General features: G+C 43.1%; 1 protein-coding gene across 1 annotated transcript in view; it reads right to left on the bottom strand.

The window, feature by feature from the left end:
- Positions 1–6,072: 6,072 nt before the first annotated feature.
- Positions 6,073–18,849, bottom strand: part of BLOC1S2 (biogenesis of lysosomal organelles complex 1 subunit 2) — a 33,430-nt gene continuing 20,653 nt past the window's right edge. The window contains exons 3-5 of the mRNA XM_082269277.1: positions 16,551–16,670; positions 14,194–14,298; positions 6,073–6,253 (exon numbers count right to left, since the gene is read on the bottom strand). Coding sequence (XP_082125403.1) covers positions 6,222–6,253; positions 14,194–14,298; positions 16,551–16,670 — 257 coding nt within the window. The 3' untranslated portion in view covers positions 6,073–6,221. The remainder of the gene's footprint in view (positions 6,254–14,193; positions 14,299–16,550; positions 16,671–18,849) is intronic.

Here is an 18,849-nt window from a genome sequence, read left to right as displayed (position 1 = left end):
CCTAAACCTTGTGGACAGCCTTCCCAGAACAGTTTAAACTGTTATAGCTGCAAATGGTGGGCCAACTCAATATTGAATGCTACAGACTAAGACTGGGTTGCAATTAAAGTTCATGTGCGTGAAAAGGCAGGCGCCCCAATAATGTGGTTAATAGTGTATCTTTAGGCATTGTCCAAAATGTCAATCATTTTGGAGTGACAAAACTAATACGATACAACTAACTGTGGTAGACCTGGAAATATAAAGCCTCCTTTACTAAACGTGGCAAAGGCCTGTATACCCTGTCTGTGGAAACAGACACAACCACCTACTAGATCCTTTCATACTCCAAAATAAATGACATTCTTCTCATTTAAGATCTTACTTCTACCCTACATAACACAGAAGAGTAATTCAGAACAACATGTGGACATTGGCAAGATTTCAAAACTACAGCCCCTTACTTATGGGTAATGGCCTAGAAACAAATACTAACGAAGGGCTGTCACCGCTGAGAGGGCTGACATCTTCCCCCAGAATTTTTTCCGGGTTCGCGCACTCCGACTGTGTGATTGGCTGGAGCCTCAACGACGTCACTCTCGCACATGCCCGCAGGAGCCCTTGGTTCCGGCACGAACTTCTGAAGTTCCAGCAACGTATGCTGGACCTACAGAGCGCATGCGACGGTGATGTCACAGGCTGCATCCAGGGTAAATATCTCCTAAACAGTGCACGTTTAGGAGATATTTATTTTACCTACAGGTAAGCCTTATGTATAGGCTTACCGGTAGGTAAAAATCACAAAGCGGGCTTTACTACTGCTTTAAGAATAGGTTTAAAAAAACATATCAAGTATACATTTTAACTGTGAATGGCAACGAATATAAAAAGGAAAAAGGGATTGAAATCTTGTTAGTTGTTCTAGAGTCTGAAAGGGTAAGGTTGTACTTCCTATAAAATAGAAACAAATGTAAGGGAGTGCTAACCTACAGACTAGATTGGCAGTCTAGGCTCTAGCAGATATTTCAAGTCATAAATACTTTTATGTGTACAAGTGTGTGGACTAAAGTTTAGGGTCAGATATGTTAGTAGTAAGTAGTTAGAAGAGAGAGAGGTGAAATTGCAGATGAGAAGGGAAAAGAGGAAAATTGTATGAAGTAAGGGTGGGAGGAGGAGAGAAGGGATAAAGGAAACTTAAGTTGGCTACACATTATACAATTTTCCTGTACAACTTGTCTTTAGATTTACCAAAAACCATATAATATGAGGTCAAACCTAAACACTTTCAAATTGTATGCAATCAGATAGGCCCTTGCACTACATAGTTGAAGGTAAGTTTAAAGGTAATTGAAAAAAAAAAAACGGTATAAATCGGTAGCCAGCTTTAGGGTTTCTCAAACGTTTCCTTCCAAATTTGGGTACTATAGGCTGGTTCAGTGTTGGGGGTAACTAGTTACAAAGTAACGGATTACAGTAACTACATTACTTTTTTTGGTAACGAAGTAACGTAACTAGTTACAATACTGATATTGGTAACTACACTACTTTACTAGGCTATAGGAACGCGGCACGCTTTACTTCGTTACCCAAGCCGTGCGATACAATCGTTATTTCGAAGAATAGAGAGGGATGAAGTTTATGACTTTTTGTTGCACTTTATGTTTTATTCTGTTTTTTCAGGTTTTGTTCTCATGTTTCCCAAAGCCTGTGTTTATACAATAAACTCTATGCAGAAAGAGTGTCATGTATCTTCTTCTACACGGTCAATTAAGAAAGAGGAAAGTAAAGTAATAAGTAGTGAAGTTACTTTTCAAATGCAGTAACTAGTAAAGTAATCTCATTACAATTTACAGAAGTAACTAGTTACATTTTTTGAGTAACTACCCCAACACTGGGCTGGTTAGACTTTCACGTGGGAATGCGGCATGGGCATATTAGAGCAAGGTATGCATTTGTCTTTAGCACAAAACTGTTGATAGATAAGTCCGTCATACAGGTTGTTCAAGCTTTCCTGGTCAGCTCTCCAGTATAATTGAGTCGCTCTCCAAATTTTTCCTGAAATAGTTTTGGAGGTAGCTTGCCAGGTCTTTCCTGAATTACCCTAATTGCTTGGGTTTGGGACCAGCTTGCAGATTGCGATAGCACATGTGCATATTGGCTAAGTTTTTATGTTTATACCCTTGTATGTGCAATTAACTGTATAAAGATGTAACAAGCAATGTTCCTTTTCGCTGCATTTTTGACAAATTATAATTATAGAGGGTAGCTGAGTCCCAATCACGTTTTTTACTTTTTGTTTATTATTATGCGCTCATTACAATAATCCAACAGGACCTCAGGGTTTGGTTTTGGGTTTTGTAATGCATAGTCAATTTGTACACACATACTAGGGCATATATAGAAAGGAGTCAATAAACTTACCAGCACGTCTTTGGAGTTTTGGAGCAAACCGCATTACCCGGAGGAAAACAATGCAAGCAGTGGGAAATAGTGTAAAATAAATGCAATTATATAGCCCATAGATACAAGTAACATTTTTTCACAATAATAAACATGAGCAGAACATGACTAAATAATGGAAATTTGTCATAACTGCAACGACTGATGTGAATGTACAATATATATGTAGAGCACTGTGTAAATTGACAGTGCTATACAAGTACCTGTAATAAATTAGAAAATATAAACCGAAAAATGTATGAATAATTGTGTTTTTTTTTTAAATATTGATGTTCCTTTCTAGTGCTATATTAGAAAGTCTGATACAGTATGTTGTACAGCAATTCGCATTATTACAACACATCATACTCGCCTTGTGCTTGAACACATAAAAGTCCTTCTTCTTTAGCAGTAGACCTGGTTGGCATTTAATATTCTTCCCCATTACTGTAGAGCTTGGAACCGAGGAGCTTACTTCCAGAAAAACACCAGGAACCCCAAAAGGTGCCAAAATCAAAAGTGTAAACTGAATTTTAAATATTAAGTATGTTTTTGAAAGTACCCTAGATGAACCCAAATTTGTAGATGCATATGGGACAATGTCACAGATAAAATGGACTAGTCTCACATGAAGAAGATTCACATATCTTGCATGATCATGTGATCAAAGAAGTAGATAATAACCAATAAGAAAAATTTCCATAAAAACCAGTCAAACGAAATTTGACCTGTGTAAGTCATGCCTACGGCACACATATTTTCTTTTTTGTTCTTAAAAGGCTGCTTTTAATTGAAGTACAGGTTTAACTACAATAAAATACGTCAAACTACATATTTGCATTCAAAATCTGTTGGAAATTTTAGCTTTTATGTTCCTCTGCATAGTTTGATGGCAGATGTGAAAGGTAAGATTTGCAGTTTTAGAATGAGTCAACAGATTTCTGTACTCATATGTCGTTATTTCATATGTACAGTATAATGTATATTTGTACAATTCCTGTTTTAAAGCAGACACCACAAGTTATCTGTCCATACATTTATTATTCAGAAAACCCTGTGTGCCACTCTGAAACTCGCTACACTTTGCAACTGGAATCTAGCTTTCGGGGATCAGAAATCGCTAATTGGGATGGAGGGGGGATAAGGCAGATATGCAAAGTAACACTCCGGAACGGGTACCCGGCGTCATACTCAAAATAAGTCTTAGCTTACCTCTTTACCCCAGTCTGGGATTCGTGTTTCTTGCTATGACTTCTTGAATATCAGGGAAACAAATACATTGAACTGTATAGATTGTTGTTGTATTTTGCTTACCTAGGTCGTGTTTCCCATGTCTATATTTTGCTGTACCTGCTACCAGTTGTTCTCAATAAAACTTTATGTTTGCAAAAAAAAGAAAGAGGGGAAATGCAATTGAAAACATCTTTAGTGGCTGCAAAGTGTTGGGTCCTGGAGAGAAATAACTGCCACAGGAGATCCCTCTCACAATTCTTTAATCTCAATAAGCCCCAGATCAATTATAACAGGGGTCTGTGTTTACATATATAAATTTTCACTGTGTACTTGAACAATTTGTTGTTAAAAACAAGACTGCAAAGAGGCAGGTTAAAAGATGCCCACATGCTCCTAGCTTAACTCTCATATGTAAATTAAAACAATGCAACTACTGTATATGTTTGGCCATAATGTTTATATCCTGTGTAAAGATCAGTGTTAATTTTGTCGACTAAAACGTTTTCGTCGACTAAATTAACACAATTTTAGTCGACTAAAATACGACTAAAACAATTCAGATGACTAAAATATGACTAAAACTAAAATGCCATTTTAGTCTTAAGACTAAAATATGACTAAAACTAAAATGGCATTTTAGTCAAAAGACTATAACTAAAACTAAATCGAAATTTGCTACCAAAATTAACACTGGTGCATGCTCAAAGCTTAATACCATAAATAATAACATATTAGATTTTTCACTCCAGGACCAGCAGTAGTATATAATGAGTTTGGAAATTGTAGAGAAATGCTTAAATAATGCATTACAAATTACAATTGAACTACACCCATTCAATTATAGATGACTAAAATGAGTTTTAGTCGACTAAAATGTAGGACGTTTTAGTCGACTAAAATGTACTGGAGTTTTAGTAGACTAAATACGACTAAAACTAAAACACTTGCAGAAGACTAAAATGGGACTAAAACTAAAATGCCATTTTAGTCCTTAGACTAAGACCAAAACTAAATTGAAATTTGCTGCCAAAATTAACACTGGTAAAGATCTGTATTTATTTTCAGATCTTTCAATGTTCACAGGGATACTTGAAATAGTGGCAATCTGTTATGAAAATGGAAGTTCTAGTACTTTACATTAGGCACAGGGTGCCTCCTTCCTGCATCTTACTTTGCTCACTACAGTGAACGGCATCAATTGGATGTGCGTTTTGGAAATGAGAGAGCTTAAAGTTGTTGTAACCGAAAAAAAAAAAAATGATTCTGTTCCTTTAAAGCAGGATATATATCATAGTGCTTGTGCTTTGTCATTTGTCCCTCTCTATGTTGTAAAATACCTGGTTGATCCTGCCTGTTCCTGTGTCCCCCTGTGTGTGCTGACCTTGGTAATCATGGCTGCTGATCCATTATACTGTGGTAAGTCTATGTGCCTCCATCAGCCCGCAGTCTTTCCCTCTCCCCCTCCCTCCCTGCCTGTTAGCTGGGGTGTCTGTGTGTCAGCCATCTCCTCCCCAACCCTCTTGCCGCTATGGCTGTAAAATCACTAATCCCAAATCCTGAAAGCCCCTCTGTTACAGAAAGGTATACTGTGCAGTATCTGAGTTTTAAAAATTATGCAGCGAAATACCTTATTTGAGAGAACCGCTATGCCCTCACGTGACCTCCCGCCTCTCTCCTTCCAGCTGATGTCAACAGGATATCTCGGCTCCTCCCACACTAGTCCTTAGATTGGGAAAGCTGAGCGCCAGGAGGTCACGTGAGCACACAGCGGCACTCCTAAATAAGGCATTTCCCTGCAAAATTAAAAAAAAAACACAGATACCACACAGTATATCTTTTTGTAACAGAGGCGATTCCAGGACATTATAACCACAACTATTGCTCAGCTTACAATCTGCACTCTGCAAAGTATTTTCCAATATATGTAGGTACACTTAAAGGCAGGTACACACTTTGAGAAAATCATAAGAAAAATTCCATACGAGGCACGATCGTTCAATTTGGTATAGTATGTACACAACTTTCTACATGCGATTCTGACTTTGCAATCGAAAATTTCCGAAGGGATAAACTCCAAAAGTTTTCTCGTACGTGAAAGAAACAAACAAACAATTTTCATTTAATTTCCGTACAAGAAATATCAGATACGAAAGACTGCACATGATCAGAGGAAAAAAAAAAAAGCCAATGTCGTACGACAAATCTCGTACAATATTTCTATCCTCGGTTCCGACTTGCTGTGAAAGATCAAAGAAAACCGGCCGATAGTTCGCCTGATTTTTTTACCGTGTACCCGCCTTTAGTTATATGTGCAATTTAGAGGGTTTAGTCTGACAAAGGTTTACCTAAAATTTACCAGTTTCGTAATAGAAAACAGGCAAAAGCTAATTTACTCAGAACTATAAGACATACACTCTGATATTTTGTTAATATGTTTAAATTTATTAGTTTTCTAGCAAAAAGCATTTTAAAGAAGAACATGATAGATAATGAAAAAAATGTTACAATATGATATTATCCTTTGGCCTTAGGATTTTTGAAGTGACAAGCACTGCCTTCTGAATACATCTTCACCGCTTTTCCAGTTTTTTGAACTTTGCTTCTGCAGGAAAAAGAAAGATACAAAGATGATCAAGTGATAAATGCTCTGGGGTAGATTTACAAAAGGTGCGCACAAATCTTATTTTCTCACAATTCCAATGCTTCCATTTGCAACTGCAATAGATGAACAATCACAATTTTGCATTTACAAAAATTGTGCAGTAAAATATACATTTTTCAGCTGAATAGAGATACTGCACGCATTTTCACGGCAATTTCTGCTTGAGTTTTTATCTAAATTCTAAATCTCCGTGTGTGATATATAAGCACTTATCAGATGATGCGGTCCTGAAACCACTCATATTATGTGCCTGATAGATATGCTGGAAATACACTATATGAAAAATTGTTCGAACTCACGAACACTCGTGAGAGCAGACGATCCTGCCTTCATACAACGACCGATAAATCATTCAATAAACATAAATGAATCAGTTTTTGATAGTTTTTCACATATATCTAGTGCAAACAGTTTGGAGGAGAAAGGATAGGAGAAAGACATTAACCTTTCATCTTATCATTCGTTTGTCAAAAAATTTCCAAACTTCTTTGTCCTTCATTATTTTGGCTCAAAAACCTCACAACCGATTACTAATTTGGGCCCATTAACTGGCTAAACAACGAACGAACTGTCCAAATTTCGGCCGATTTTTCGTATAGTGTATGGCCACCATAGGTATCTAGCAGTAATATACTAGCCAAACATGTAAACCGTGACAAAGCTACGTGCTAGATTTACAAAATGTGCTATGCTCTTTATAATACTTACCAGATTAGTATCTGCTAGAACAACATTCTCTGTTTTTTTTCAAGGCTCATGAGACATTAAAAAACGTGGGTGCTTCTACATTAGTGTACCTTACGATACAGAGGGGGATTTGCTAAAACTGATGCAAACAGAATCCGGTGCAGCTGTTCATAGTAAACTGGTAAGCTTCCAGGTTTTAGGCCTGGGTTTACACTGGTATGACATGTCTGTTGATTGACTGTCGATCTGACTTTGCTCTGCGACATCGGCCCTACATCGATCCTACTTCCATCCGATCTGAATGAACAGGATACGATTTTGTGCCAACTTTGAGATAGTCCGACTTGTCTTTTGACAAATCAAAACAATCCCAGCGTGACAAATTCCTTTTCTTGCTGCTGTAATCACCATGTCAGATGTCACAAGTCAGGTGGTTAGGATGAGGATCCGACTTTGATCCGACTTCAATTATATCGAACAGGCTAAGTTGGACCAAAGTAGTGCAGGAACCTTTTTCAAAGCTGGACCGACTTGTGTTGGACCAGTTAGGACGGCTCTCATAGGAAAGCATTGATTTGTACACGTTGTGCGACATGTGCTCTCAAAATTGGAGCGTATGTCGCACCAGTGTGAACCAGACCTTATTGTCAAAGCCTAATTGAACAAGCTGAAGTTAGAAATTGATTGGTTACTATGCACAGCTGCACCAGATTAGGCGTGCACCAGTTTTTAGTAAATATCCCCCACACTTCTCTTTAGCTGCTCTCTTTGGTCTGCATAGGCATGCTGCAGTTTTATTAGAAAATGTTATCAAGCATGCCAAGTTTACCTCTATGGGCTACAGACATCCTCCAATGTTATAGATAGGATTAAATGGTGAGGTTTTCTATAATCGTAACATACCTCCTGCCCTAGGGTAACAATGCTGCTCTTCAGAGATATGATACGATGAGTGAGCATAGCCACCCTTGTACAGGAAGCGTGTTACGATCTGGATCACCAGGTGAAAATGAAGGTTAAAAAAAAAAAAAAAAAAAGGGGGAAAACGAATACAGCTACTACAGCAGTAAATTGAAATATGATACATTTGTTCTAGCCTAATCCTCACTCCAATAAATAACACTAATAAGAGTACCCTTTGCTTCAGCCTGATCTAACTTTGTCACCTAAACCTAAGGGAATTATCTGCCTTCGCTTAAAGGGATTGTAAAAATTTATTTTTGACTTACCGTAAAATCTATTTCTCTGATGTTCATTAACGGATCTTCATAATTGGGTTATACTGCCCCCTACAGGAGTAGGACACTAGGCAGAAAAAGAATCTGGCCACGCCTATAGGCAGTCCCAGAGGGTATACTCCCTTTCCCTGCTATAACAGTTTTGTTACAAGCAGTGTCAGAAGAATTGCAACTCCACAGAGGGGTAGGTGCTGTGTCCGTCAATGAACACCAGAGAAATGGATTTTACGGTAAGTCAAAAATCCCATTTTCTCTTTCGTTCAGGGACGGACACAGCTCCTGATCTTCTTAACCATTGGGATGTCCCAAAACATGAGGGGTGGGAACAGCGAAAAATAAATCACATCCAAGGCATGCATGGCAAATTCCTTCAGATGTTTCAGCCTGGGACACAGGGAAGGCAAAACAATGTCTTCATTCAAATGAAAATCGGAGACAACCTTTGGAAGGAACGATGGACACGGGGCAAAAATCCACCTTATTGCTGTGAATCACCAAGTAAGGTGAACGACAGGATAACGCCACCAGTTCTAGACACCCTGCACGCAGAGGGGATAGCCCCCAAAAAGGACACTTTCTGAGACAGCGTAAGCAAGGGAATCCCCCGAAGATCCCAAGGCGGCAACGGTGACCGCACTAGAGGAACAAAATGACGGACAACCTGAAGAAAGGTACGCATCAGGGAGTGTGTGGTCAAGGGTCATTGGAAGAAGACCATCAAAGCAGACACCTGGCTCTTGATGATAGTCAAGGCCAATTTCCGTTAACCCCCCCCTTCCCGATTGAAGGAAGGTCAAGATACAAGCCACCGAGAAGGAGCGCGGATGAACCCCAAGAGACTCACACCACACAATATACGTCTTCCTAGAAGTAGATTTCCTAGCTTTTAACAGTGCTGGAAATCACCAACTCAGATAAACCTCTATCCATCAGCACCTGGCGTTCAACAGCCAAGCCGTCAAAGGAGGCGACTGTAATACAGGATGGAAGATTGGTCCTTGGGACATCAGATCCTCCCTGAGAGGAAGTTTCTAGGGAACGTCGATGACCAGCCGCACCAGATCGGCGTACCAAGCCCGAGAGAAGGCGTAAATCAGACGATACTGACCCCACGGGCCGCCAGTGTCTGTGGCGTCCGCCAGAGGATCCCGTGACCAACCCACCAATCTCTGCACCTGTTAAGCAGAGATGCCAACAGATCCACCTTGGGGGTGCCCAACCGGAGACACCACTGATGAAACACCTCCGGATAAAGGGACCACTCCCCTTGGTCCAACGCCTGCCGTCTGAGGTAATCTGCCTGACAGTTTTCCAGCCCGGGAATGTATGTGACGGAGAGGGCTAGAATAAACCATTCTGCCCACCTTGGAATGCCGGCTACCTCCCGAGCCGCTAGTACTCTTTGTGCCCCCTTGGTGATTGACATAAGCCAGGGCCGTGGCATTGTGCGATTGAATGCGCACTGGACATCCCTGAAGTGGATCCATCTAATGGTCCAGGCACAGTCTGATCGCTCGGAGTTCCAAGACATTGATAGGCAGTCTGGACTCTTCCAGTGCCCAGATCCCCTGAGAAGAATTTTTTCCGAGGACGCCTCCCTAGCCGGACAGGCTGGCATCTGTAGTGACCACTGTCCAATCAAAGGGTAGGAAGGATTTTCCCAGCCGAAGCACCGGTGAACGAAGCCACCATATCAGGGACTCCTTTGTTCCCCGGCTGAGGCAGATCAGATTGTCCAGAGACTGTGGAGTCTTGTCCCATTTGGCCAGAATCTCTTTGCAGGGACCTCTCGTATGAAACCGGTAGACACCATCAGGCCCAGCACCCGCATGTAAAGTACAGGGGGAAGACCATCTGCTGGGCAGCAAGAGACTAAGTGCAGCCTGCACTTTCTGGAGTTTGTCCAGAGGAAGGAGCCCTCTGGCTTAGGCCAAGTCCCGAGTCAGACCCAGATAGTCCAGCTTTGTGGACGGAACCAGAGCAGACTTCTGAAAATTCAGAATCCTGCAGGGTTCGTATGGTGATTTCCAGGTTTTCCACCAGAGCAGTAGGAGACTCTTTTGTTAAGACCCGAGGAGCAGAGGCAAAACCAAAGGGTAATGCCATAAAACTGATAACGCTCCTCTCCCACGGCAAAGCAAAGGAAGCGCTGGTGAGCAGCACATATTAGAATGTGAAGGTAAGCATCCTTGATGTTGATATACGCAAGAAAATCCCCCTGATGCAGGGATGCCATACCACGGTGCAAATGGACTCCATCCTGAACTTCTGCACCCACACAAAGCAGTTCAGCGCCTTGAGGTCCAGGATTGGACGCACCTTGCCTTTCTTCCTGGGAACTGTAAACAGGTTTGAGTTGAGTTAAAACCCTGAAAACATTCTGAAGTCGGAACTGGGACAATCCCCCCTTAAAGTAACAGGTCTTGCACAGTCCTAAACAGACCCTGTAAGCAGTCCGGGACAGGCGCAAGTTGGAAAGAAAGAACCTTGCCGGGGGACAGGAGCGAAACTTGATCTTGTAGCCAGACCCAATGACTTAGCGGATCCACTTGTCTTGTACCAGGGGAGTCCCCAAGTCCGAAAAACAGCGAAGACGCCCCCCCACCCCTGATACTGGTGAGGGTGCACCTTCGTGCTGAAGGAGCCTTGTCTACGGGTCTGGAGAAGCCCGCTCTTGGCTTTCCAGACCAGGTGCGTTTGGATCCTCCAGGAGGAGGCCCTGAAAGGCTTTGAGCCCTTGTCAGTCGACAAAGGGATGAAAACACTTCTTAGGAGCCGAGAAGGAGGGCCCATGTCTATGACGAGGTTCCTTGCCTTACTAGCCTGCAGAAGAAAAGTACTCTTTCCCCCTGTGAGACCTTTAATGATGTATCCAGGGTAGCCCCAAACAAGCGATCCCCTTGAAAGGGGAGATCAGTCAAGGCCGTCTTAGAAGGCTGGTCCGCAGACCAGCATTTAAGCCAAAAGACACACCAAAGAACCACTGCCGAAACAGAGAGTTGAGCCATTAGGGAAGCCACATCCAAAGAGGCATCACAGAAACTGCAGCCCCTGGCCTGGCCCAGCTGGTCTGCTAATTCAACAAAGGCAGGGGGGGGGCTGTTCTCCCTCTAGGTCATGGTGTAAAAGCTTAGCCCACTCGGTCAGAGTTTGCAACACCAGGGCAATGGTGAATACCTGCCTCAGTGCCTAACTCGTCAGAGTGTACATATTGCGGTCCACAGCCTCCGCCTTCCTGTCAGCTGGATCATTAAAGGCTGGGGATTTTTCAACTGGAATCAGGGTTGCCTTGTTCAATCTGCAAACTGGAGGGTCCAGCACCGGTGGAACAGTCCACCTATTAATAAGGGACTCCTCCCAGGAGTAACGCCTAGTAAATCGCCTAGGGACCCCAAGGGGACCTTTTGGTCGCCCCCACTCTTTAGCAAAAATGTTGTCAAAATAGGCGGTGAAAGGAAACACCTTTGCCGCTCTGGATGGTTTGTGAGTGCTGAAGGGAACCTGCGCCTCTGTCGCAGCTGCAAGTTCTTAAACACAGATACGATCAGTGCTTCAACCAGCGCCTTTTCGTGCGCGGTTGCAGATGTGGAGGAATCATCCTCACTATCTAAGGATTCTGGGCGCATGGTCGCAGACCCAGCAGGGTGACCCACGTCTTTGGCAGCCAAATCAGATTCAGGATCTCATGAGGCAGATAAGGCAGGGTTTGCTTTTTACTAGCACGTCGCCCAAAAACCCCCTCCAACCGGGACACAAAAGACTCCAGGACCCCCGTCTGTGCATCGATGGATGGTTGGGACCCGGAGGGCCCAGCAGCCTCAGACAGGGGTCAGGTGGGGAGATGTGCTCCAAAGACTCCATAAGTCACCAGGGGGACCCCACAAAAAGTGTAAAACACTGCAAAGGGACAACCCCCACTGCGTTGGTAGCATCACCTGGTCGCCAGGCACAAGACACTAAGCGATCCCCCAGCAGAGAGGGAGAGAACCCCACCAGACTCACCACCCAGCAGAAACAGCCACCTGCAGCCACCAGGATAATCTGCACTCCACGCGTGGCAAACAGGAAGTGAAAAGATCCAGGAGTCAGCACCAGGAGATGAGGAGGGGCTCCCACCACCGAAATAGCCACCCACAGGGCTCCACTGTCATGGCCGCCGCTATTTTCAATGGCAAACCACCGCAAAATGGCCACTGGACTACACAAACATGGCTGCCATGTAGAGAAACACAGGCTACAGCAAAAGGGTGGCACCACAAGGCTTCCAGGGACCCTGGAGGGATCCCTAGGCCTCAAGGACAGGCCCAGGCAGGACAGGGGGCCCTGGCAGAAGCCCCCACCTGGTGCAACCCCCCCCCGCATAGCCAATTGTCCGGTCGCCGGTGGCGCACCCCCCGGCCCCTCTTCGCCAGCATAGGGCCCTGTCCCCACCCCGGGAGTTAGACCTGTGAAGTAAAAAATATGCTGCCCTTACTGGCTTGTTTTTACCTTTTAGTCATTACCTGGAAAATACTTACAGGAAGAGAATGCACACTTTTCTACCTGCATGCTTTTTCCAGGTCAGCAATTCACTACACAGTGAAATCAGAATCATAATGACAGCCCTATAAGCCAGCAATTTCAAACAAGAAGCCACAACTGGATACACCATGATTGAGAACAATATGGGGAGAGGAGTTACACACTGTTCGAATCTCAATGCAGTCGGTTCAGCAGGAGCCTGCCAAATTTCGATCCATGTATGGGCAAGCATCAATCGACTGGGATACAACCAGCAAATCAGATTTCTAGCATGAGATTGACAGTGGCTAAAGATGCTAGCAATAATCACTGTTTTCTCCCAGAGACAGCTCCCCACGTTCCCCCGCTGGGAGGATACAATAGCTCTGCAGGGGGGATTCTCCCATCAACACTAAAATAGGTTGATGGGGGAATCAAGCAATTTTCTTTCCTGCAACCCGTGCAAATCGCATCATCCATGGCCTGACTTAAAGTGTATGTAACACCTTCTGACTATAACCTAATGACCATTGTCCGTGAGAGAAAAAGTAAGGGGGGCTCAGTTCTTAAGCCAGATACACACTACAGTTTATTTTTGTGCAATCCAGCGGGTTGCATGAAAAAAAAAAAAAAAAAAAAAAAAACTGACAGCTCCGGTCGGAACCGCTGTACTAACCATGCGAGGTTAGTCCAGTGATCTCCCCCGCTGTGCTGTTGTGTTCTGTCAGGGGGATGGCCCCTGCCAGAACACTCCGATCTGCGCTCTCTGCCATTGGCTGAGAGTGCTGATCGGGAGTGGGTCAGCTGCTGGTTTTACAGCATGCACGTTCGACTGATCGACATGCACATGGGCCGAATGTCAATGCTTTTTTTTTTTTTTTTTTTTTTAACTGGCCGCTGCTTCCCGACATTCTGCCCGTGTGTACGGGGCTTTAGAGTTGTCAGCAGAACATTAGATGAGGCTAATCTTCCAATGAATTATCTTCACTTTAAAGAGATTTCCTCACGCTTCCTGTTAAGTATCAAGGACAAAAAGAAAAAGGTAAATCTCCATAATGGAACAGAGGCAGCAAAAAGTTAACCAACAGGGGGTTTGGCTATAAGTACACTTTAAAAAGAGCACACAGGAGGGGATATGCTTTTCTTCTAGCATTACTTGTGTATTTGTATGTGATAGGATCTGCTTTTTTAATATGTGTGTTGACAGAATAGCCACTTTTTTTCCTGAATCAAATAAGTAATCCAATGTACTTTGCACATTGTACTATACTTTATTCCCAGCATAAACTTTACTTTTCTTATCTAGCTCTCAATATAACTCCTTTTTCCAGACAGTGGTATCAACAACTTATTTTTAAGGGAGCCAAATGGTGTAAATAATCTTCCACAACTGGACTCATTACAATTCCCAAAAATGCCCACTTCTATGTGGGTTAGTGGTCTTTTACATCATACCTAATCGTTTTGAATACGCATCGAGTTTATAAGCTGCATTTTCCAAAGATGCTACTTGTTCTTCTATCTGATTTATCTGTTCAAGGTATGGCTGGAGGCTTGCATCTGTAAAACAAGGTTAAAACTGTAAATGAATAACCAAAATATGATCCTTTATTTAAAAGCTAAAATGTTGGGACAAGACAACAAAGAAATGTCAACTGAACATGATTTGTCACTATAACATGAAAGGCAATCCTGCTTCATAATACTTTGTAGTAACATAAATGGGAGGATTTACACATACAGATTTCACCATGTCAAGAAGAACAGATGGACTATTTTGTGGTGCTTTTGCACAATAGGACATTGAAATGCCTGGTGGATGAGGTGTTGCTTTAGGATTGCCGCATTCAAGGATGCACCTCATTTACCAAATGGAGGGGATGTCCATTGAGAACTGTTTCAGACTAGTCCACAGTCTACTCAATGAATAAAACCATATGGACTTTAAAGCTTAGTACACATGGGCCGAATGTTGGGTGGCATCGGCTGGTTCAATAGAAACTGGCAGACATTCGGTCTGTGTGTACTGGAGCCAGTTCGGCCGGCATCTGTCCATGGAGCATGACCGAAAAAGGTCTGTCAATCAGCTTTCGATCACCACTCTGAGCCAATGGCTGAGAGCGCGGACCGAAGTGTTCTGGCAGGGGGGGGCCATCCCCTTGTCAGAACACAATAGCACAGCGGGGGAGATCACTGTACTAACATTGGATAGGGTGTACTAAGCTTGAGGTGGAAAAGGATGTCTGAGATTTTCCTCTTTCCCCTCTCTCCCTTAGGAGTATTTTTCCTTCAATAAAGCTTTGGTTCTGTGAACTTTCCCCCTTCCTTATCCCACCACCCCATCCCTGTCACACCCGCGGCCTATTAAATTATTGTGTGGTTTTGTTGTAGTGCCATGTAGGATATGTGGAGCTGGGGTCTAACTCAGGCACTGCATGTATAACAGTGCGCTGCTAGGTATTTTGGTGGTGCCTTAGGGGCCACAATGCTTACGGGGCAAAAAAGCATCATGCATAATGTGATAGCACACAGAACATCTTGCTCTGCGTTGCACTTTATTCATCATACCGCTGAGTGAATGTAATTTATTTGAGAGATTGGACTGTATTGCATTAGGGTGTATTCATGAGTTGCTTTCAAGTACAGCATAGAATGCATCCTGATAAAGTATTTGTTTTTATATATTTTATATAGAAAAGTATATTTTTCAAAAAAAAAAAAAAAAAAAAACCATAACCATGGTGACACACTGATGCTTTTTAGAAGAAGGATTATTAATGGATTTGATATTCAGATCAAATCTATATGTTCGGTAATGCCTTTTAATTGATTTTCTTAAGGTAGAAATTAAAACAAAGAACCAAGGCAGGTTGAAAAAGTTTTGATGGGTTGTGACATGCGAGGTATATAAAACATTTTTTTCTGATTTTTTTTCTATTATTGTGTAAAAAAAAAAAAATGGAAAGGATTATTAAAAAATAATTGAGAAAGAACAGCAAATACACATATGGTACCATGAGAGAAAAGTCACATTTTAAAGTTTTTTGGCCATACTTCTCTAGTGGGTAACAAGCATGCACATACTTTTGCACTCCTGTGACCCAGAGTCGACTGACAGTGGGCTACTGCCCACTATCAGCTGATGTTGCCAAGCTGCTCCAGGCACTGAAAGGATCACGACAATTATGCCAGGATCCACATAGCCCTCTGATTGACCAGCTGTGCCCATATCCCTCGCCAGCCCAGCACTCTAGTGAGTGCTGGAGGGGCAAACAGAGGGCGGTGACTGAGAGTCACTGCTCTCCACTCTGGGTGGACCGAAAACTGAATGATCAGCAGTCATATAAATTGCTCAGTTTTCAGGCTTAAAGCCAACATGGGACAGCTGCAGCATCACACCGATGCTGAAGCATTGAAGGGCGTATGTGTGCGTTATTTTAAAAATCCTAAACTTTTCCTTTAAATATGTTAAAACAATGTGTTAATATTTTACATTGTGTATTTGTAGTCCTCTACGTTATAGAAACTAAATCAGCATCCCAGCACACTTTTTGAAGATGTTCCTTGGGTGAACCATCTTATGCTTGCATTACTTTTCAACTAAGTGCTCTATTTATAGAGCAAAGCAGCTACCTATATCTCAATGAAACTGAAGAATGCTTCCTGAAAGCTAATACCACTGCAGGCAAATGTCCACCAGTTTTTACATATGGGTGGGTTCCAGGACCTGTGTAATTACCATTCTATTCAGCACAATTTACTTTAATCAGTTAGGGAAGAGTTTGGTTTGTAGTATTTGGAAGTATACTTACACTTTTTGTTCAAATCCTTTAGATTCCTGCTGATATTTGAAGCAATGTCTTTCATCTCCATATACTTTAGACATGTGAGCTTATTCATATTCTCAAGAAGTTTGTAGTCTTCACTGGTGGCTGAAAGATGATTTGTATGTAATAAATAAGTCATGGCATCTTAAACACTGAATTAGATGTGCGGAATCATGGAGGAAATTACTTGAAAGGTAAAAGTACCTTTATTTTTGGACATATGACATACGACATACAACACAATAAAAACATGAAACCCCCCATGTTGCTAGAACCCCCCCCCCCTATATATGTGTGTCTGGCTATCCAAAAGTGCAATATCGAGTGTGAAAAAGGGGGGATATGATATATGTGTGACACAACAATCAGCCCTTAATAGTGATAATTCCCCCACACATGAAGCATATTATAGAATACAGGGAACTTGAATTGTGTTCTTTGGAACACTAATAGGGTAAATAAATGCACCGGTGTAAATTTCGGAGAGAAAAAACAGCTAAAGGTTATTGAGTATACAAATATCATTGATAATATATAAGATCTATTTGCAGTCAAGGCAACTAAATGCCCCTATGGAGGAGATATGTTGGTCAAAGTATGGTTGGGAAAGCAAAAAACTCCTTCCAAAAATTGTTGCATTCCATGAAAAATGGATATGCATTTCCAATGATTCCCATGATATAGCAAGATGTTTAGAGATTAATTAAGTAGATTCCTCACAGAATGTGGAAACGAATGTCCATGGCAAGTTGATGTGCAATAAACGCAGTTGCAGTGAGGTTAAAGATTTCTATCTACATGAGCACAGTCTGATTGCTCGGAGTTCCAAAACATTGATCAGTAGTCTGGTCTCTTCCAGTGTCAAGAGCCCCTGAGCAGAATATTTGCAAGGACGCCTCCCTAACCGGACAGGATGGCATCTGTGGTGACCACTGTCCAATACAAGGGGAGGAAGGATTTGCCCAGCCGAAGCTTCGAAGAATGAAGCCACCATATCAGGGACTGTCGCTCCCCGGCTCAGCCGGGTCTGATTGTCCAGAGACTGCAGATTCTTGTCACTTTTGACCAGAATCTTCCTTGCTGGGACCTTGTATTGAACTGTGCAAAGCCTGCACTTTACTTGACAGACCAAGTTCACTTGGATTCTTCAGTGGAGGCCGCGAAGGGCTCCGATTACTTGTCGGTTGACCCCGAGGGACGAAACAACTTCTTATGAGCCAAGAAGGAGGGCCCATGCCTACGACGAGGGTCTTTGTCCTTAGTAGCCTGCTGAAGAAAGGTACTCTTCCCTCCTGGGAGACCTTTAATGATGTCATCCAGGGTAGCACCAAAACAGGCAATCTCCTTGAAAGGAAAGATCAGTCAAGGCCTTTTTAGAAGTTTGGTCCGCATTTGAGCCAAAAAAGACACGCCGAAGGACCACTGCTGAAACAGAGAACCGAGCCACTAGGGGAGCCGCATCCAAAGAGGCATCACAGATAAACTGCAGCCCCTGGACCAGCTGGTCCGCCAGCTCAGGAAAGGCAGGAGGGAGCTACTCCCACTCCAGGTCACTGCATTAAAGTTAATGCCCCCTCTTTCAGAGTCTGCGACACCAGGGCAATGGTGAAAATTGGCCTCAGTGCCGAACCAGCCAGGGTGTACAAATTGCAGGCAACAGCCTCTGCCTTCCTATCACCCGGGTCCTTAAAGGCCGTGGACTCTTCAACCAGAATCATGGTTGCCTTGTATAAATCTGGACACTGGGAGGGTCCACCACCCGTGGAACAGTCCACTTCTTAAGGAGGGACTCCTCATAGGGGTATCACCCAGCAACTTGCTTAGAGACCCCAAGGGGACGTTTTTGGTCGTCCCCACTCTTCAGTGACAATACTGTCAAAATAGGAGGGGAGAGGGACTCTGGATGACTTGCGAGTGCCAAAGGGAGCCTGCGCCTCAGTCGCAGCCGCAGCTGCATCCTCCAACTTTAAGGCCCAAGAACAGATAGTCAGTGCATCCACCAGCGCCTTTTTGTGCATGGTTGCAGAAGTAGAGGAATCATCCTCACTATAATCAGAGTCGTTGCAGACCCAGCAGGGTGACCCACGTCCGCGGCGGCTGAATCAAATTCAGAATATGAGGAGACAGATAAGGCAGGGGAAGGCGGAGGGTGCTTTATGCCAGCCCGTTGCCCAAAAGCCACCTCCACCCAGGACACAAGGGACTTCAGGACCGCTGTCAGTGCATCGATGGATGGATGGGACCCGGAGGGCCCTACAGCCCCAGATAGAGGATCAGATGGGGA

This window comes from Pelophylax lessonae (assembly GCF_965119305.1).
Source record: "Pelophylax lessonae genome assembly, chromosome: 9".
Classification (NCBI taxonomy): domain Eukaryota; kingdom Metazoa; phylum Chordata; class Amphibia; order Anura; family Ranidae; genus Pelophylax; species Pelophylax lessonae.
The sequence above is the reverse complement of the archived record's forward strand: the minus strand, read 5'-3'. Positions and strand labels throughout refer to the sequence as shown.